The sequence below is a fragment of the Pongo abelii genome, chromosome 5 (genome assembly GCF_028885655.2).
Source record: "Pongo abelii isolate AG06213 chromosome 5, NHGRI_mPonAbe1-v2.0_pri, whole genome shotgun sequence".
NCBI lineage: Eukaryota > Metazoa > Chordata > Mammalia > Primates > Hominidae > Pongo > Pongo abelii.
In genome coordinates this window covers 3,267,537-3,289,149 of record NC_071990.2, presented here as the reverse complement: position 1 = coordinate 3,289,149, position 21,613 = coordinate 3,267,537, and the positions used below count along the sequence as shown (strand labels likewise).

The 21,613-nt window shown below is 45.3% G+C and overlaps 1 protein-coding gene across 5 annotated transcripts in view; it reads left to right on the top strand.

The window, feature by feature from the left end:
- The window catches only part of SLC22A23 (solute carrier family 22 member 23), a 187,810-nt gene that overhangs the window by 38,206 nt on the left and 127,991 nt on the right, over window positions 1-21,613 (top strand). For 3 of the 5 annotated variants that reach the window (XM_009241400.4, XM_063725312.1, XM_054557135.2), the window contains exons 2-3: window positions 2,403-2,506; window positions 7,930-8,084. The exons of 1 other annotated variant lie outside the window; for it this stretch is intronic. In XM_009241400.4, the coding sequence (XP_009239675.3) occupies window positions 2,403-2,506; window positions 7,930-8,084 (259 nt within the window). Of the gene's footprint in view, window positions 1-2,402; window positions 2,507-7,929; window positions 8,085-9,607; window positions 10,544-21,613 lie in introns of those variants that run through there. One more of the 5 variants, XM_054557136.2, reaches the window with a different exon arrangement.

The window sequence follows — 21,613 nt, the reverse complement described above, 5'->3', positions numbered from 1 at the left end:
TTGGCGGAGACATGAAAGCATTTCAAATGACTCCCTGCCATCGAAACAGCAGCTGGTGCCCTTCTCCCCCGCAGCAACCTGGGGTCAGGATGTGTTCCTCTCCTGCCAAGATTGTGCCCGGCTGAGGCTCCCAAAGGCATGATGCAACTGGGAGATGAGTGGTTACAGGTGTTGAGAGCACCTCCTCTCCCAGAGCGTATAAACCAAGCTGGAAAAACAGAATGTGCACCCACTGTGATTTATGAAGCTGTCACTCACATTTTAAGGCAAAACCTGCATTCCTGAAGTTAGAAGTAGGTTGCGTGGTGAAAGGTTTTTATTATCAAAAATACATTTTTTCTTAGAAACAGCATACATATGTGAATGTTCGTTTTCCAGGCTTGCCTCCAAAAGCTCACTGAATTCATCACCTAGCTGTACAACCCTGCATTTGCAGGGCAGAGCAGCAGCCAGTAGTCTTTTGCATGGTTCCCACAGCATTTTTGCTTCTCCCTGCTCTTGGGAGTTGTTTGAACCCCAGCCCAAGACAGTGAAGCTCATTCATTGTCTTCAAAATGGCAGGGCAGTGTTGGCCAGTAGTTCTCAAGAGTCGCGGGGCAGGCTTGCTGAACCACACTGCTGTGCTTACCTGCGGGAGTCTTCATTCAGTGGGCCTGGGATGGGGCCCAAGAACTTGCCTTTTCTGACTAGTCCCCAGGTGGTGCTGATGCTGCTGGTCCCTGGAGCAGTTTGAGGACCACCAGAGCAATCGTGGAAGGAAGTTAACCCTGTAAGGAGCTCCTGTGTCTGAATTCTTAAGAATCTGTGCAACCAGCAGTGCCCTGCTCCCCAAATTCATGAATAAACCCTGACAACAGCAAATTCCAAGCCGTCTTTTATTGATGAGGCCCTTGTGCAGTCTGTGCTTACATTCCCATATTCCATTTCTTCCTGGGCCTGGCGTTGCAAATCACTCTGGAAGCAGATGGGGTAGAAAAAGAAGTCACCCTCCTCAGATCTCTGGAAAGCATGCCTGTGTTGGGGGCATCGGCGAGCCAGTGTGTGTCCCAAGGAGTCCAGGGCAGAAGTGGGGACATTGTGACAGGCAGTGGCTTTCTACTTATCCCTGCATCCACTGACACAGAGCTTGGCTTTTCCTGAATTTTAGTGAAGCTGAGAACCACAGCTGTGGCCTCAGGGGCCTCGATAAGGCTCTGGAAGTTTGGAAACATGGGGCAGGACCTGAGCTTACAGGACCCTCTAAGGATCCTCTGTGCTGCAGTCTAGGTAGCATAGAGACAAGGGGTGGGGGGAGACATCTAAAAAGACAGAGCTAGGATCGGGGTCAGCCACCACCTTCCATGTTCCCCATCCCCTCCAATCCTGCCTATGCTCCCAGAACACCTCCCGCTCTGGCATTCCCAAATGCGTTGGTGTGAATTTCTTCAGCTGCTTCCCCGCAACACCCCACCCCCATCTCCACTGACCTGGAGTTGCACGTCCAGACCAGAAGCTTTGCCCACTTCTTTGCAGCAGAAGCAGGGGCATCTAGACCCCCGGCTCTGCGTCTCCATGGCCTGGCCAGCAGGGACCCTGCTTATTTGCCCCTCTGGCCCAGATGAAAGCTGCCTGTGGATTTGAGTCCACACTTGGACACACATCACTTAGAGGGAGCAAACGGGTTTCTGTCCTGATTCTGCAAGTGGAGAAAAGAAAAATGAGAAGATTTGTATTTGTTTGTATTTTTCTTATTAAACAATACAATAGTCTGAATGTTGTATTTACTAATTGACCGGCTTTCTCTCCAAGGAGAGCAGATGGCTTTAGAGGGAAACATAGGAAAACGCAAGGGACACTTCCAAGGGCAAAAGAGAATGTTTAGTTAAAGTTCATATTTCAACATTTACTGCTAATGCTCGCCTTTATTTTTAAGACTCCTCATAAAGTTTGGGGAATGTTTTGGGATGAAAATGCGAAAGTTACTTTTAACCTCCTCATGTCATCACGATGCCCATGCAGAAAGTTGTCAGGGTCTCCCAGCCCCTGGGCACTCAGAGCAGCTCTTCATGGTGAGGGACCACTGGTCCTCAGGGATGCCTGGTCTCCATAGCTGCCCACCTCTGCCTCAGTTTACATTTCCCATGGTGGTTGGGACAGAAGAATACACATCCCCAGACTTCCTGCATCATTCTTTGCAGACTTATAATCTGTCCCAGAATAAAATGTTACATTTCCTTTTGTGGGCAAATTATATGTCTCATTGGATTTTCAAAAACGTGGAAGAGACTCTGACTGGTGTATGTGGCATGGTACTGGCAACGGTGCCGTGGTGCCTACAGGGTTATTGTATTGCCCTTATAATTGAGTACGACTAGCTGTGTGTATGTTTCTCTCTGATTTATTTTCTATTTGCCCCTCTCTAGTGGGATCTTGTGTGTGATAATGCCTGGAAGGTCCATATCGCTAAGTTCTCCTTACTGGTTGGATTAATCTTTGGCTACCTAATAACTGGATGCATTGCTGACTGGTGAGTACCAACGTGCCCGCCGCACGAACCTTTGGAGGCCACAGCACGCCTTTGCTGGCTAAAGAAAAGTAGTCAGTGCTAGCTTACCATGACTGTCTTTTCCCAGTGCCAGAGCAGAAGTCCAAAGCTGCCACGTGGAGAATGCAGAGCTCAGAGAAATGGCCCATGCATGTAGCAGATCATTTGGAAGTGTGAATTTAAATTCAAAGCAATTCTCTAGCTTCTAGGATATAGCAAAACCAGCCTGCAGCCCCATCTACTTCTAACCTTTGATGTTTCGTTAGAAAGAGCTTGAAGACTTATGTGCAGGGCTGCAGGGGGTGGATGCACTAAGGGGCGGATGCAGAAGATGCATTAAAAAATTGGGGATGGGGGAGCTAAAGACCCTTCCCCCATGCGAGCTGAATGAGTCAGGCAATGCTGATTAGCACTTCTAAATGTGACGTGGATTTTGGAGAGGGGCAGTCCTTGGCCTGGCCAGGAGATGCCTCTGTGGGGTCTGTAGGGAGCTGCACCTTGAGCGATAAAGAGCATTTGGGTAATACAGATGGGCGCTGTGGGCAGGGGAGGGTGGTGGCCGGAGGTGAGAATGCATATGCAATAATGATGACATTAGCAGCGGAAAGATTACCGTGTAGCAGGCACTGTGCTAAGTAGTTCCATACATTAACATCTCCTTACAACACCCCTAATAGGAGATGCTATTATTACCTGTGTTTTACAGTTGAAAAAGCACAGAAGTGTAAGTAAGATCTCCACGTTCACTCAGCTTTAAGCTGGAGAGCCAGGCCTTGAAACTCAGCCACCACGTGGCCTCAGAGCCTGCCCTTCCACCAGGATGCTGCAGCGCTTTTAATTAAGGCATTCTATGGTCGCAGGGGCAGCAGCGGTGACATGTCTACGCAGGGAGGCAATTGCACAATGTTGACAGGTTTTTCAAGTAGCAAGATCGCTCAGGAGAGAGGCGTAGTGTAACTGTCTCCCCAGCTTACATTGTATTATCTTTAAAGGATTTTTTTTTTTTTTTTTTTTTTTTTGGTGAATCGGGACATCTTGGCCTTGATGAAATAAGGGCCCAGAGTGATATGAACAAATTCTATAGGTTCTGTGACCTCTGCACCTCAGTTAACTGAGAATGCTGGCCAAGGCAAGTGCCTGGGTGGATAGCAGCAGAGGGTCACATTACACATGTGGAAAATTTCTTCTAAAACCCAGCGTCTATTTGGGAGTTCCTTAAGCTGACATGTAATGTGATTTCCTGTGTGCTTGACATCTGCCTCATCATCATTTGCAAGTGCTTCTCATGGACACGTTCTCTGTGGACAGCAACAGAGAAGCAGTCAGTGACCTCTGGAGACCTATGCAGGGGACCTCTTGGGGGCTTTCTTTGGTAGAGGCAACACGGGGTTTATTTTTTAAACCAAATACTTGAGTTCATAGGTTTCTAGTGTGAGCTATATTGGTCTAAAATATACCATTTCCCAGAAATCTACATTGAAATAGGTTAGAAAAATATACTAATATAATCCATGTCACTGTCTTTCTAAAAAAATGCAGACTCGACTGGGGTTGTAGCGTCCTTATTCAATAAATAATTTAATAGAAAAGTAAAAATCGACTTTTATGAATGAACCAGTCTGTAACAGTTTAAACTGTTTAAAGATTGTTTTCTTAACTTTCTTCTTGTACACACATGTGTTGTGGCCTCCCTGATCACACACCAGGCCTGAGGACAAAAGAGCTTGGGTCTTGCTCTCAGAGCAACCAGAAGTCTGACATCGCAAACCATTTCTCTGCAGTTGCTTTTCTGAGGTTCCTCCTCAGATGGGCAAGATGGAGGGGGTGCCCTGGGAATCAGGGGCAGGCTGCCTGAGTGGTAGTTTTTGAACATTTTGAGTGGGCTTCCCTTTCAGTTTGAAAGCTTGGTATTTTCCAACCCTGTTTTCTGGCATTTGACTCCCTGCTTGAGCCTTGCTTACAAGGAAATAAACCCATTTAAAGGGAACTCCAGACCTCTCGGCTATGGGCCCTGTTTCATGGCTGCAGGGCAAGTGGATCAAGTCATACAATATACTTCCTAAGGCTGCAGTCAGCATTTAGTAACATTTAAGTAGTACACTTCTTTCTTTAAAAAGTTACTGTTTTTGACACCAAGTTTTGTCTGGGGACGTTCACTGGGTATTGGTATAGAATCCGCTAGCCCACGTGGGTGGGAGGGCCGATGGCCAGTGGCCCCAGGGATGCGCTCACTTCTTCGCTGTGTTTGTTACTGCAGCAGCCCTCTGCCCCCTTCCCCAGCCCGCCCTGGGAAGCTAGCCAGTATGGGCTTCCACAGAGGACCCCTTGCCCGCCAGCTCCTGGCTGAGTGTGGCCAGTGGGGAGCACCAGCTAGGGGAGAGGGGAGTGCGGTCAGGCACTTGTATGCCCAGCTTGCTCTCTGCCAGGCTGGAGGGGCCAGCCACCTCCTGTCCATGAGCTCCACACAGCACTTCTTTCTCTCTGGGGCCAGGACTGTCCTTCGCCTACTCCCTGCTGTCGAGAGCTGCAAGGTCAAACTATCTCTTGTGGGTTCCCTCTCAGCTTGGTCACTCTTCTGTAAATAATCCCTGTATTAAAATCTCCTCCAGTCACTTCATTTGAGTGGGACCTCTGTTTCCTGTTGAGACCCTGTGTCAGTTCTCTATGGCTGCTGTTACAAATTACTACATGTTTGGCGGCTTCCAAAACCCAAATGAATGATCTTACAGTTCTGCAGTTCACAAGTCCAACAAAGGTCTCACTGGTCTAAAGTCAGGGTGTCAGCAGGGCCCTGTTCCTTTTTGCAAGACCCAGGAGATAATCTGCTTCCCTGCTTTTTCTATCTTCTGAAGCCACCTGCATTCCATGGCTTGTGGCCCCATCCTCCATCTTCAGAGCCAGCAATGTCAAGTCAAGTCCTTCTCCCACCACTACCTCTCTGGTTCCCTGGAGCCAGGGGAGGTTTTCCTGGTCATTAGATTGGACCTACCTGGAAAGACACCTCATCTCAGGGTCCTTAAGCTTAATCTCATCTTCAGAATTCCTTTTGCCATGAAAGGAAAAATACTCACAGGTTCTGAGGATTAGGACATGGACAGATTTGAGGACCATTGTTCTGCCCACCACAGATCCTAAGTGGTAAAGTCCTCTGCATTACAGACAAGGACTGTGGCTTTATCAGTCCTCTCTGAGAGGGTTCTGCCCTGGGAGCCAGTTTCTAGGAAAACCATCCATGCTTGTAACTAACATGTATTGAACGCTTGCTGAGGCATTTGTTCGTATCCATGCCTGGGGACAACTTTATGAAGCAGACATTAATTGGCCCTTACCAAAGGGAACTCCAGGCTCATTTGAACAAGCCTGGCCTTACTCAAGATCACACAGTTCGGAAGTGGTGACCCTGGATTCAGAACCAACACACTCTGACTTCAAAGACCGTGTTTGCCCTGTAGACCTTGATAAGTTTTACTTGTTGATTTTAGCAACCATTTTTTGGGAGGCAGGGACTTAGAATGGTTGCTACACGCTTAAAAAAATCAAACATCTTTTCTAAAATATCAGAACAGAGCAAACCAGGTTTGGTAGGCATTAGGGATGTAGAAATGCAGGAAGGAATGAGCACTACAACATTTCATTATTTCTTTTGTGCCAGGCATTGCATCTGTGCCCATCATCCCCCCTTAGTGAAGGATCTCAACACTCCACAGCATGGGATGCTTATCCCCGTTTCACAGACCAGGGAAGTCAAGGGTAATGCAAAATGTTAGAGTTAGTTCATTTTTCTTCATTTTAGGAGAATGACTAAAGCTGTATTTTAAATTTATTTTTGTAAATGAGTTAGATTTGGACGAAATCAGCTACACAGTCTTTGCTGGTAAGGGCTTTCCTGATCCCAGCACTGGACAAGGGAAAGTAATGGCTAAAATCTCTAGGTGAGATTATTGACTTACATTGAGCTCCTAGCCTTGGCCTTGTTTCACTAAACCAAAGTGACTGATGGGAATGGTTAGAACTAAAAGTTCTGAGTGTAATTTCATCCTGTTGTTCCTTTTCCTGTATTTTCTTAAAATTAATCTATCTCTACAGGGTAAGGCCATGCCTTACTTTTTTTTTTTAAAAGTTTTATTGACATATAATTTGCATCCCATAAAACCCACCCATTTTAAGTACACAACTGAATGAGTTTTAGTATATTTGCAGAGTTGTACAGCCATCACCACACTCTGAATTTAAAACATTCCCATCCCCTCAAAGGATGATGGAAACATCACCCCCCAGTCCTGGACAACCACAAATCTACTTTCTGTTTCTGTATATTTGTCTTTTCTGGGCATTTTACTTGCATGTAGATGCCTTGTAATAAACATGTCTAGGACAATTCGAGCCCCTCAGCTACCCTCTGTGGTGTTGGGGACACTAGGTCTGGATTTTTCCCCCTTTTTTCTCCTGGCAAATAGCATCCACTCTGCCCCCATTTCTCTGAGTTATCCTTTAGACCAAGCCAATCGTGTTTGATGGAGAGTTATTGTTGCCATTTTATTTCTAATCGGTTAATGAAGGAAAGATGCAAAGTTAGCATGGGGCCACAGGAACTGGTGACTTTCCCATTCTTGTGGACCACCCTCTATTGTCCTCCCCGGCACTCTAGAAGCACATCGCCCCCTAGTGGTCACTGATCTGAAACTGGCCAGCTCCAGAACCCACAAATTGAGGTTATCTGTGGCCCTTTCCAGAGAATCATCACAGCCTGGGCTCCCTGCCCCTCAGTCCAGCCGAGGGGCTGCACTGTCAGCTCACTATCAAGTCGCTGGGCATTTAAAGTTTACGCTGTCTTACCTTAGTGTGTGATCCCTTAAAAATTACTTCTCGTCATGTAGCTGAAACAAATTGACAGATGGCTTGGTCCTGGCTCGGATAGGCTATGTGTAAGATCAGGTATCTGACTTAGTTAACAACCTGGAGAGAGGAAACAAAGCCTCTTTGCTTGGTGACCATGTTGACTTTTGATCCAACCCCAAAGGTCAACGATTTCTCAAGACTTTTTATGCTGGGTATATCAAGGTTCCTGTTTGGAGAATTATTAATTTTGTTCCTCTTGCCTTGAATTATATCACTATACACTCAGAAATAGACTCAGCCACAGGAATTGTGCTCAAGTCTGAATTCTCTTACTCTGTAATTTGTTGATCCCTGCTCCATTATCTCGAGAATTAGGGGGTTGGGCTAAATTTCCCTTTCTACCCCTAGTAGTCTAGGATCTAGTGAAGTGGGTATAGATGGCACAGGACTTTTTGCCCAGTACTCATTCAACATATATTGAGTGCCTGCTGGACACCGGGTTCCAGCATCTAGCGTCATTGTCTTGTTTCACAATGATTCCTAACTTTTTCCCTCTCCATATGCAGGGTCGGCCGGCGGCCTGTGCTGCTGTTTTCCATCATCTTCATTCTGATCTTTGGACTGACTGTGGCACTGTCAGTGAATGTGACAATGTTCAGCACACTCAGGTTCTTTGAAGGATTTTGCCTGGCTGGAATAATTCTCACCTTGTATGCATTACGTAAGTAGGAGCCTTCGCGACTAGTCTTGAAAGAATTTAGCAAAAGTATTGTTGCCTGGGAGGTTCTGGGAAAGATACTATGCATGCTGCTCGTTTGGGCTGGCAGTTTTGTGGAAACACAAACATTAAAGGCCTCAAGTGTTGTGAAAGAGGCTTTTCAGGTGATGCCGTGAAACGTTTCACTCAATCCTGATCTCCAGCTCGGGCTCAGTGCACATCAAAGGACACAGGAGGTTGCGTAATTGCTTGGAGGAGTGGCGATCGGTTCTTTCCTGATATGGAGAGGCTTTGGGTTTTCTCCAGAATTGTCTGCATTGACATCCTGTATGCTTCTATCTGGTGCATAATTGGGTATCCACACAGAATCCAAAATTTCCACATTCTGATGTCCACAGATGTGACCTTGAGTGGTCTGGAACTGAGACCTAAGCATTGGTACCAGAAAAGTAAATGACAATATTTGGTAGTATTTGGTCTTTTTAGGAGGGTGAGACATTTCTTTCATTGATCTATCTTGTCTGTTGGCTGTATTAACTCTGCTGAATATAGTTAGGTTTCACTTATTTGTAGGTGGTGTTTGCTAGAACACAACCACACACCCATAAGGAGAAGAAGAGTTTTAGGCATGGTTATTTTACTTATTTACTGGCTTTATACTTTTTAGTCACTTTGTGGAAAGATCTGTTGGGAATACTGTAAGATTTACCATATATTTTGTCTTTTTCTCTTTCTTTGACAACATGCATAGGAGTCAGGTATAGATTAAGTAGAAATTTCCAGTGTGACAAAATAAGAATAGTTCTAATTCTCTTAAATTTGCATATTAAAGACTTCTTTTAGATAGCTAAAATTTTTGTTCCACTAGAAATATAATCAATTCAGGACATAGTTTTATTGTCACAGGAAGGAGCAGACACAGAAAAAGGCTACCGGTATATTCTTCTAGATCCATAGTTGGCCATTTTGTCATCAATGTTTAACTGAATTGTAGTTTCTTAGAAATCACCTTTTTTAGTTTACTTGCATTTATCTTAGAACCCTTGTCTCTTGGGAAGTTCTTTAGGAAGATATGCATGACAAGATGAGTGGGCCTGGGTGATGGTGTTTGGGGACTTTGTTTCTTTGAATAAATAATGTGAGTATTGGGCTTGAACCTCCCTAGGCAAAATGCCTGTGCCATTGTCTATGGCCCTGACCCCTGACAGTCTGTGCAGAGGAACAGGTCTAAGCACTTTTCTGGAGACGCCTCCTGGTCCTGCCCTCAGGCAATCCCTTGGCCCACATGTGTGCAAGTGCGCTGGGACCCTTGCTCCAGGCAGCCATCCTTGCCAGGCTTCCATTCTCACAGGGGGAGGGAAATCCAGGCAGCCTTCCTTGCCAGCCTTCCATTCTCATGGAGGAGGGCAATCCAGTCCTCTCACATGGATGGCCATAAAAGGGGACAGCTCTGCACTGGGACAAAATGGAATAGCTGTGCTTCAGGAGCTCTGCAGAGAATATAACCTCAGTCTCACCACCCCCAGGCAACAGAGTGTTCATGGAAAATTGCCTTACCGCAAAGATGGTGTATTGGTTTTATCTTGCATGCCAACTACTAATGACTGGCTGAAGCTGCCAGAGGACGGGGAGAAGACTTCTGAGGAGACTTTGGGGCTCAGCAGAAGAGAACACCTTGATCCGTTAGCCATGTCTGCCAGTGTCAAGGAAGGAGGATAGGGAAGGGCTACCTGTGTCACTGGCATTCGCCATCTGGAGAGACTATCCATGAATGAAGCCAGACCAGGAGTGAATTGTGTCTGAATGGCATTTTTTCCGCCTCACGTATTCATAGAACTGTTTCACTGACTTGCGCTGTGACATCATGCCATTGACCTCTGAAGCCAATTGCTATATTTACCACAAAATATTATGTTGAAGATGTGTTTTCATTAGATTACACAGTGAGCTCTTTATAGCAGAAAGTTCTCTTCCACTTCAGAACCATTCAAAGAAAGTACTTACCCTAGGAAATTGCTTCGCGCCAATCTCCTAGGCGCAGAATCACATAACCCAGGCGTTAGCAAACTTTTTCCATGTGGGAAATTTTTCAGGCTTTGCAGGCCATGTGGTCTGTCACAGTTACTCAACTCTGCCATTGTTGCCTGAAAGCAGCCATAAAGAATATGTAAATGAGCAGGTGTGGCTGTGTTCTAATAAAACTTTATTTACAGAAACAGATGGTGGGCCAAGTTTGGCCAGTGGGCCATAATTTTTCAACCACTGATGTAAATATTTGTGTGTGGGCCTGATAACACAAGCTTTAAATTCTGACCTCTCTCCTAGTTTCATCTTAACTTCCCTACTCTAATTTCTGCTTTGTCCCATTTTTCTTTCTCCATAATTTGTGTTATTTTGTGTGTATCTTGTTAGTATAAGCAGCCTTAGTTTTTTTTTCTGCAATAAAGCAAGGCATAAATAAATGGTCATGTTTTCTTAGATTGGGACCACAGATTAAATAAACATCATCACAAATGCCATTGCAGTGAAAATGTCCCGAGTATCAACAAGTGATTGACCCACTGTTAGACCTAATAAAGTATTTGGGGTTACACAACTAAACTAAACCAAAGGGCTGTGAATGATGACTCGGAGTTTGTTGAGGTAATATTTAAACAATGAAAATTTAGGAGAGTTGGTTGAGAGATGGCAAAAGAGCAAAGCTTCTGAGAGAAGAATCAAAAGGAAATAAAGGGAGAATTTAAAAAGGAAATAGTCATAATGGGCAGGTGGGATTGGGGTAGGATATGGTTGGGGTGACCCATGTCTCTGCACACGTGGCAGTCTTGGGATTAGGCAGAGGCTGGTGACAAGAAGTTAAGACAGCAACTCCCAGTCAATAAAGCTGAGTCAATAAAGCAGAGTCACTGAATGTCCATATTAATGTACTTGCTAGCATTTTATACACAGTAGTATTTATGCCTAGGTAATGCTTGGAAATTTGTTTCGCTTGAAGAAAATTATTGATAAGCCAGGTCACAGGGTTGAAGTACTTCTTGACTCTAAAGGGAAGTTTAAAACTTTGGGGCATTGATTATTTGGAAGGTATATTTGTAATGGCCCCAACTTCTTTTCTTCCTCCAACCATAAGGTTTTTATCTCACTTAATGCATCTGCTGGAAAGGCCTGTGCTTTCTCAGAACAGAACTGGATAGCATTCTTTTTTTAGTCTTGCAGGTGCTTGGCAATGTAAGTAGGGAAAGTAATGAATTTTGCAGTTTTAGTTTCTTGTGTGGCTTGCCGTAAGGGTAGACTCTTCATTTTGAGAAATGCTGCTGACTTGTGGAAGTTTTCTGCTCTATTTGCAAGGCTGCTGAAGGTTTCTTTTCTGCTTTGGAGTTTTTCTAAAGTACATTCCAGTTAAATACTCTACACTTTACATGTTTGTTTCCCTCAAGTCGCCAAAGAGAGATGTGGTTGTGTAATTAGTACATAAAATAGAGATTACTGGCATCTTCCTAAGGAGTGTTTGCATGGAAGCAGAGTGCACATTGGCAAGAGCAAGAGAGAACAAGCCAAGCTCAAGGATTTCCCCAGCACAGTAGTGGCCTCTAAGACCTTTGTGAGACACTGAATTAATTTCTAAATACACTTGGGCTGGATCAGTGGCCTCTGGACACACACACACACACACAGGCAGTCGAAAAACTGACTTAGCAAGGCAAGGGGCATGGACCAAGAAAAGAAGCAACAAATCACATTTTCCTATTTGTTTATGAAAATACAGTCTTATTTTCAGCCTAAAGAAATGGATACTTCTCAGCATAGGCGGACGTGATTTGTTGTGGTATGAATCCTTTTCCTAACCAAGATCCATAATATCACAGACAAGGTAATATAGCGCTTGAAGGATGTGTCTTTCTTCAAATGGAGCCACGAGAGATGATGGTTTTTTAAGTTGATTTGATGTTGGATGTAGTAAGTCTTGTGGGAGGAAATTTTTTTGAATAAAAAATACTGTTTAAAAATGTCTCTTCTAACTTGATCTGTGCCTTTTCCCCTCTCCACTTCTAACTGCCTCCCCCAGCTACACTTTCCCAGTTTGAAATAACGAACAATACCTTTTGCTGACAGAAAGACCAAATCTTAGTTCCTGTGGGCAAATGAAGGTGTTTTTTTTTCCCCTAACAATGAACAATTTTCTTGAAAAAGTCTCTCAAAGATATTCTTATTATAATAACCCTCCTTCAAGCCAGACAGCCTGAATACTTGGATAAATGTTACATAAGATCAAGGAGCAACCAGAAATTTCACAGCTGACTCAGTTACTGATTACTTTGCAAAAATAGAAGCCAAGTCTTGACTTAACTGGTAATAGACTCAGAGTTTGAGTTTGCTCTGGGCGGGGTGCTGGTCCCTTTTTCACATGACACTAATGGTTTTAGACACAGAAGTGATTAATTTCTAATGTGCTGGTGTTGGATGGCTTTTTCTTTCTCACTATCCCATATATTTTTACACTTTGATATTCCCTGAACTAATATTCCTTGCAACATATTTCAGTCAACAGGATCGTTAAGCGTCAGCATTATGCTATAAATCTTAAAAAAAAAAAAGAAAAAAATTGACTGAGCCAAATGGCTCCACAGAGTGAATTGTCAAAGTGTGGAATGAAGAGAATGGAGATTGCCGATGTCAACTAGAAATGGCTTCAGCTACCTTGTGGGCTTCTGGGGAGCAAACATTTGCTCTGCATTTGGGTGAAGGGAAAGTTTCACATGAATACGTACTCGGTTGTCTCTTTGTCTCCACCTGGTTTCCCCATCTTCAGATACGTGGGCCTTCCCAGTAGCAGCAAGTTCTCAGGGCAAAAAGCCCTTCTGGTGGGACCAACTCCACTCACAAGGCTTTTTCCACCAAGGAAATGAGTCAGAGTTTACCGAAGGCCTTTGACAAACTTTTTTTTTTTTTTTTTTTGTGACAGAGTCTCGCACTGTTGCCTGGGCTGGTGTGCAGTGGTGCCATCTCAGCTCGCTACAATCTCCGCCTCCCAGGTTCAAGTGATTCTCCTGCCTCACCCTCCCAAGTAGCTAGTATTACAGGCGCCCACCACCACACCCAGCTAATTTTTTTGTATTTTTAGTAGAGACGGGGTTTCACTATGTTGGCCAGGCTGGTCTTGATCTCCTGACCTCATGACCCGCCCGCCTTGGCCTCCCAAAGTGCCGGGATTATAGGCATGAGCCACCACACCTGGCCGACAAATCTTTTTTTTTTTTAAGCTTCAAAGGAATTTTGATTTTACTGAGGTTCAGATGGGCACAACCGGGAAATCGGAGCAGATTGAGGTCTCTCCATTGGTCATTTTCTTCACTGGAAACACACTACTAACCCTGCAGGCAAACTGCGAACAGCAAAGGAGTAAATTTCTAAGCAAAAAGTAACAAGGCATTTGCTCTGTACCCCACTGTCTTCCCTATCCCACCTCTGAGCAGTCAGAGCTTCTGGCCTCACTGCAGGGTAAGTTAGAATAGAAGCATCTGGTGAGGCAGTTCCAACCCCTGGGAAGGCGAGAGTGCTGTGGTGGCCAGTTAGGCAGGGCCACTGGTCATGGGTCAGAGCCTGGAGGGGTGAACCATCCAGCAGGGAACCGCAACATGCCACTGAAGACTGATTTTTCTCAAAGTTGTGCCAGGCCTTTGAGATGAAATGAAAATTTGAAAATTTGCTCAGGCCTTTCTCTATCTCTACCTATATGTTAGCCAAAACCTGGACTTTTCTTTCTATAGACATTTCTCTGGAAAAAAATGCAAATGTCTCTAGGGCATGTAAGGATATATCATCTCACCTGCATATTAAAAATGGAAATATGAGGACAGAGAAAGAATAAGCGGCCAGTGGCATCACTGAGACCCATCTGCCCAGTCTTCTGTCCAGAAGTCTGTGCAAGAAAACATGTAGCTTTTGCCTAAATGTACGGATAGGCTTTCCAGTGCGTATATCTTTTGGTGTTTTGAATTTGGTGAAGATAGATCTATGTCCAAATCAGAGGAAAATAGTAGCAAATATTCGGAGATATCTGGGCATTTTAAAATTAGAGTATTTGGATGTTTTTCCACGGAGGGGAGGCTGTTCTTAAACTGTGCATCAAAACCTTACGGACTAGGTTTTTTCCAGACTGGAATTTTAGTAGTGTGTCTGTGCTTCATTTGAAGCAAAGCTGTTCACTACTCTAAAAGGGGAACTGAAAAGATCTGAAAATCAGGAGATCTGAGCTGGATTGCAGACTCCACAGTTGACTGACAGTGACCGTGACAGATTGTGAGATCTCTGAGCTTGTGTCTCCCTCTCTGTAAAGTAAGGAGATGAGATTTAAACCAAGTTTTGTGTAGCTGTGCGATCCCTTCCTGGAATAACTCATGGAGAAAACGAATGGAAAACAAAACAAATGGAAAACTATTGAGCTTCAACATAACTTCCAGTTTTAGAATTCTATGGCTTTTGAATTCTTAGCCATTAGCCTTCTTCAATGTTGAAGATTTCTTGGGGTGGGAGTGGGGGCAGTGAAACCAGGGGTGCTTCCTCTTACCCCCCTAGATGTGCCAGTCTCAAGTCCACACTAGTAACTAGAGTTGTTGGACTTCCATCCTTCCTCGCTGTGTGGCTGCTGCACCAGTGCAGATCTACAAAGGTGAGCTGGGAAGAGATGCTGTGATAGGGTAAGATTAATGGTTAACAGCTTCCCTTTCCCCAGGGTTCCAGACCCTGCCCTCCTGTCAACAACCTTGCCCTTGCTGGCCCCTGCTGGAAATCCTTTCCTGCTTGCTCCGTTTGCCTCTCTTACCACATGTTTGCTGGCTGGAGTCCTATTACACTCCCTGGGAGTTTTTTTTTCCACACCTGGACAGACAGGATGGGACCTGAAGCTAAAAGCTGAGTCGACCAGAAAAGATTGTTCAGGAATGTAAGAGAGCAATATTGGGCTGACTTTGTTTTGTTTTATGTTCCTAAAAGCAAATTAAAAGGGGAAATAAATCAGTCACCTTGAAAACAAGTAAAAAAACAAAACAAAACATTAGGCTTCTTGAAAACATCCAAACGTTATCTAGTGGGAAGCAAAATCATTACTGACTGGTTTGCCAAGACTTGCTGTTATTGAAAAGACAGACTCTTGGCTGAGAGCACAGAGAGAAATATAACTCAAATGGTGCAGAGCCATGAAAGTTTGTTGTCAACAATTGTTTCTCAAATCAGCGCATCCTGCCAGATAGGCTCTGCTACAAAGAGTTTAAGTTTTAGTTTTTCATGACCTGCCTGGAAGCACAATTTTCTCTTTTGCTCATTTGCTCCATGAACATGTGAGGACCTGTCGGGTGCCAGGGGATGGACAGTTGGTTCCTTGATTACATACTAAACCCTCGCCATTGTTGAGTGTTGAGGACATAGAGGCAAATACGTGTTCCTGCCCTCTAGCACACTCAGAGTTTAGTGAGTGAAGAGGCAGAGACACACCCTGCTGGGACAGTGAGCACCAGAGGAGACTCCTGAGCTGTGAGTTCTGTGGGGTCAGGGAGAATAGGTGTTTGCTATTTGTGGTGGGTGCTTAGATCCTAGAAGAGCCTAGTGCACTCTGGGTAGTGTGGGTGATTGTGGTTGGCTGGAGCCTAGTGCACTCTGGATAGTGTGGATGATTGGAGTGGGCTGGAGCCTTGGGCACTCTGTGTTGTGTGGATGATTGGGGTTGGCTGGCGCCTAGTGCACTCTGGGTAGTGTGGGTGATTAGGACTTAGCTAGAGCCTAGTGCACTCTGGGTAGTGTTGGTGATTGGGGTTGGCTGGGGCCTAGTGCACTCTGGGTAGTGTGGGTGCTTGGTGTCAGCTGGAGCCTAGTGCACTCTGGGTAGTGTGGGTAATTGGGGTTGGCTGGAATCTAAATTAGGAATAACAAAGCCAAGGAAGGGGGATGGAACAACACACAGACCTATCCTCCATGACCTTAAGGTAGTGGCAGGCCACTGAAGGATCTTAATTCAGAAAGATAAGCCTTTAGATAAATGTTTTGGAGAAATGTCTCAGGCTGCAGTGTGAGCAGGCCAAAGAGGAAAAGAAGGCCAAGCTAGGAGCTGGGAGGCTGCTGTGGTAGCGAGGCGAGGAAGAAGAGCCTGAATGGGGGCCGTGGCCATGGGGCAGGAGAGACACTGAGGATGCAGAATCACAGCCTCAATGACTGAGGAATGGGGAGAAGGGTGAAGGAGGGCCAGGGGACTTGCCTGGATACCTGGAGAGAGGGGATTTTTCTCTGAATGGTGATAAAAGGGATTCAGCCCAAGCATTCTACTCTGATTCCAAATCCTGTAGAGTTTGAAGCTACCGACCACTCCCTTCCTCCCATGAGTCTGACAGGGGAAGATGATGACCTCTGTTTCAGACCTGGTAAGCTGGTGGAGCCTTAGGGCATCTGAGAGGATTGATTTGCCGGGAGATTTGTCATTCAGAAGTTCAGGAGCAAGGCCCCTGTGTCCTCAGGATGAAGGTAGCAACTAAAGGCTACCAGAGCTGAGCTCACCCAGGAGCTCTGTAGCTGAGCAACAAATGGGTGGGGGTAGAAGAACCCGTGGAGAGAGACAGGGAGGAACCGACCATGTGGTCAGTGGAAAGTCAGACCAGTCTGGTTACCAGGGAGCCAAGGAAGGGGCTGACAGCACAGTAAGTAATGGAGGACATTGAAAAATGCCCTTTGGGCATAGCAAAGATTGCCCAGTAGGTCAGAGGTAAGTGTGGCAAAGCAACTTTAATTCCATGTAGTGATTAATGTAATGTGAATTATTTTGAGCATAGGTTTTAATTTGTGTATGCCCCAGAGAAGCACTGTCTTGTCCTATGCCAAGTATTTTAGAAAGAAAGTTACATTTTTTTTACTGTAGTAAAATATACATTACATACAGTTTACCATTTCAGCTTTTTTTTGTTTTGTTTTTTGTTTTTTGTTTTTGTTTTTGTTTTGAGATGGAATCTCACTCTGTTGCCCAGGCTAGAGTGCAGCGGCACCATCTCGGCCCACTACAACCTCCATCTCCCAGGTTCAAGCGATTCTCCCGCCTCAGCCTCCCAAGTGACTGGGACTACAGGTGCCACCACGCCCAGCTAATTTTTGTATTTTTAGTAGAGACGGGGTTTTGCCATGTTGGCCAGGCTGGTCTCAAACTCCTTACCTCAAGTGATCCATCCACCTCGGCCTCCCGAAGTGCTGGGATTACAGGCATGAGCCACCATGGCTGGCCCATTGCAGCCATTTTTAAGTGTGCACAATTTAGTGATATATTTCCATTGTTGTGCAAGAAAATGATTTTTTGGAGTGGTAGATGTTCATTATTATTGAGCAGAAAAAAACTGAATTGGAAGGCAAGTCGGTAATGGCTATTTTTGCTTAAAGTCACCTGAAACATGATATTCCCATGACTCAATAACTGGATATTCAGTTACATTTAATACAATTGAGTTGAGTTAGAGATGCAGTTTTGTTCTGATGTTCCAATGTTCATACTGAAAGGCAGTGTGTGAAGACTTGCCATATCCCCACCCTCTTTCTCATCAACACACACCCAAGTGCACACACATGTGTGTGATCACATGGAAACAGTTGAGAAGATGCTTGGGTGGAATCCAGGCTTGGATTGGAAGCCCACTTGCCAGTTGTGACCTTTAACAAGGTAGCTGACTACTCAAAGTCAGTTTCCTCACCTAGGAAAGATTGGGCAGGTGGCTGACAGGATGAACGTGATTGTCGTCTGTAAAACCACGAAGTTCCAGGGAAGTGTTGGTGGACATTTGCATGTTTGTGACGGGATGGCCACCATCCTACTGCAAGCACCAGTGCTGCCCTGAGATAATCAGTCCTTTCCTCTTCCACGAGGCCCACTCATGTGAGGGAATCTCTGGGCTCGCAGCAAGCTTGGGAACTTTGGACTGTGGCTGTCTGGTAGCTTAGAATAGCAGAATAACTGGTGGGTGGGGGCAAGAATCTGCTTCATAATTGTTTTTCCAGTGGCCAGCTTAATAAATTACCTCTCTTATAGCATCCATTCAGAGCTTTTAAAATTCATTTTAAAATGCAGTCATAGGCTGGGCGCGGTGGCTCACGCCTGTAATCCCAGCACTTTAGGAGGCTGAGGCAGGTGGATCACTTGAGGTCAGGAGTTCGAGACCAGCCTGACCAACATGGTGAAACCCGATCTCTACTAAATGCAAAAAATTAGCCAGGCGTGGTGGTGCATGCCTGTAATCCCAGCTACTTGGGAGGCTGAGGAAGGAGAATCACTTGAACCTGGGAGGCGGAGGTTGCAGTGAGCTGAGATTGTGCCGTTGCACTCCAGCCTGGGCAACAAGAGCAAAACTCCATCTCAAAAAAATAAATGCAATCATATATTGCATTGTGAAAGTCTTAACCACTTCAGGGGTAGGAGAGGACAATAGACTCAAGAAAAAAATTTTCCTAGACAGATCATTCCTAGGGATCTTCTATTGACTCCCTGAGTATCTGTCACTCACAGAATGTTTCATTAATTGGTAAGAAAACCCACTGAAGAAATAGAATAGTGGTACTCATTTTCAAGATTTATCTTATCTGTATGCAACCTCTCCCTTTCCCTTCCTTGTATTAATCCCTAAAAACGCCTGTAAACATTTTGTTCACATTGTTAAATATTAACTCAGGACATTGCTCATTATGTGTACCACAGCTGTAGGCCTGTCCCTGTTGTTTGCCATGTTCTGCCATAAGGTTTCACTGCCTTCCTTCTGGAGGGGCAGATGGCAGTTCCTGTTTGCGATGTGGCTGTGTGAGAATGTGTGTTTTCAGTATGGACATGAATGGCTGCTTGAGGAAGGGCATGACTTTGAATAACACATGGTTCATTTTTTATTGTATTTTCAAATGGCTCTTCTGGAGGAAAAACAGTTCAGGAACCACATTCCAATTGCTGGCCCAAAATCCATGTAAGACTTAGCAAATATTTGGGGTGAAATGATGGGCAGTGCCTTGTTTTGCACATTTTATGATGTGAGTTCGTGGTCGCCTCTGAAGAGGCGTTTCCTCTGCATGGTGAACAACCTCCCAGGTCCAGCCGCCAGGCCTGTAGGAACCCAGCTCCCACTGGCCCAGACTCTGGAAGCAGGGCCTTGCTGGTGATTCTCTAAATGGTGAAGTCAGACTCAGGGGCCTTCTGAGTGTTTTTCGTTTTTTTGGTTTTATTATTTTATTTTATTTTTAAGAGTCAGAGTCTTGCTCTGTTGCCCAGGCTGGGGTGCAGTGGTGCGGTCACAGCTGACTGAAGTCTCGACCTCCTGGCCTCAAAGGATATTCCCGCCTCAGCCTCCTGAGTATCAGAGACCACAGGCATGTACCACCGTGCCTGGCTACTTTTTAAATTTTTTGTAGAGGTGAGGTCTCACGATGTTGCTCAGGCTGGTCTTGAACACCTGGATAAAGCAATTCTCCCATCTCGGCCTCCCAAAGTGCTGGGATTACAGGTATGAGCCACCACATCTAGTCCTGGATGTTTTTAAAGCTAAGACCTCTACCCCAGTAGAAACCAACGTCAAGGAGCCTGAGGAAGCAGGGAGGGTTGCAGCTGGGGTGAGATGCTCTTGGGCGAAGATGCAGGGCCTCCACTTCAGGGCAGTGTTCCCAGGTGACAGAGTGGGACAGCTCAGAGGGCCTCTGAATCTCCTGCACAGAACACCGAGACCAGAAAATGGGTCTCTGATTAAGGGCTGTTATTTTCTTTTCGTTTTTCCTTCCACAGGGCTTTTGATGATTCTTGTAAAAAAAAAAAAAAAAAAGAGTGCTTTGTATCCAACCAGAGTTGGCTCTGCCTGCCCGTTTGCTGGCTGAGAGGTGCTTGCGTCCTTTCTAACCTCTGCCTTTTGAAAGCATGTCTTGCTTGTTATTTGCTTTGTGTGAGTTCTGGGAAAAGGCTCAGAACTCCCTCCAAACCAAAGTCAGATTGTCAGGGTTGGGGGCAGGGTTAGGAATTAAGGGCTATTTACTTCTAGTTCATTTCCCCATCCGTATCAGTTTTAAATAGTAAATAAATTTTGCTAAGTTCCTGTGGGGCTTAGAGTTTTTCACTATTTCTTCCTTGGCATCAGTTTAATATGTCGAACTGGCATTGCTAAGTGTGCAAGGCTCCCAGGGTGAACAAGCACTCTGAGATGGAGAAGAATGCAAGGGAAAATATGATTTCTCCTCTTTGGTAAATAGTACTGGCTCCTTTGTGTTAGGGTGGGGGCATGTGACTACCTTCACTGCATGGGAAGTGCTTGCTGGGAGGCCCCAGGGCCCCCCATTCTTGGTCATTTGCTCCCCGTTGGGCTGACCTCAGTGCTTGGAGCATGATTGTGTCTCATACCTCATTATGTCATTCCCTTACCTCTTTTTAGAAGGAACCATATACAGCCCCGGAGTGTAAGAGTTAGACATCTAGTAGCTGCAATGAATCTTGGCTTGAGACCTCCCTTTTGGCACACCCCAGCATGTGTGCATGTATATAGCATGTGTGCATGTATATAGCATGGTGCTGTATAGCTGAGCACTGTTTTGATATTAAGGAGTAAAAAGGGATTGAGGCTATCATGATAGTGCCTTGATAACAATGATAATAAGCTATTTATTAAGCATTTTCTAAGTTCAGAAACTATGCTGAGTTATACATATGTACATATACACAAATACATAGACATGTAAATTTCACAGTAACCATATAAAGTAGCTCCCACAAATAGCCCCATTTTACAGTTAAGGAAACTGAGACCTCTAATTCCTGGACCTTTTCTAATTTGCTAGAGATGCCTTTAAGCCAGAGATAACACTTACTGAGCTTGTACACTGCATCTTCCCTGAGCCCCTCTCGCCAGGGAGCCTGGCCAGCCAGGATGTGACTCTCCATAGGTGACACGGAATTGTCATGTGGGGACTGTGCAAAGGTGAACTTTTTCACTGCTGAGTGCTATGGAACTATTTAATGCACCCAGTAATTCTGTGATATGAGCACTCATTTCACAAACGGAAACCTGAGGCCTAGGGAAGGTAACTTGCCTAAGGCTACATACTAATGAAATGGGAAAAGTTCCCTTGTCCCCCTTGCAGGGTGTGGGATGGGGGAGTGGGTCACTCTTCCAGTGCCCCACTGTTCAAACCTCTAGGGGAGCATAAAGCGGGCAGGCTGTGGGGCTCCGACCCCACAGCAGTGTCTGTGGGTGGATGTTTACAGCTCCTGAAGCCCCAGTGGGCGTGTGTGGCAGGGTGCTCTTTTAGTTTAGCCATCGGAAGGCAGCTTGTGTTAGCTCAGTCAGACCCCTGCCTCATTGCAAGGACAGAGGGCTTTCTGTATCCTGGGGTTCTTGCCTTGGTGTACCAGAAGAATCGGATCAACCTGGGTTTGGAGAATGAGTGCAAGGTTTTATTGAGTGGAAGTAGCTGTCAGCAGATGGGGGAGCCAGAAGGGAGAAGGTTTTTCCCTGGAGTCAGGCTGCTTGGCAGCCTCACTCTTCTCC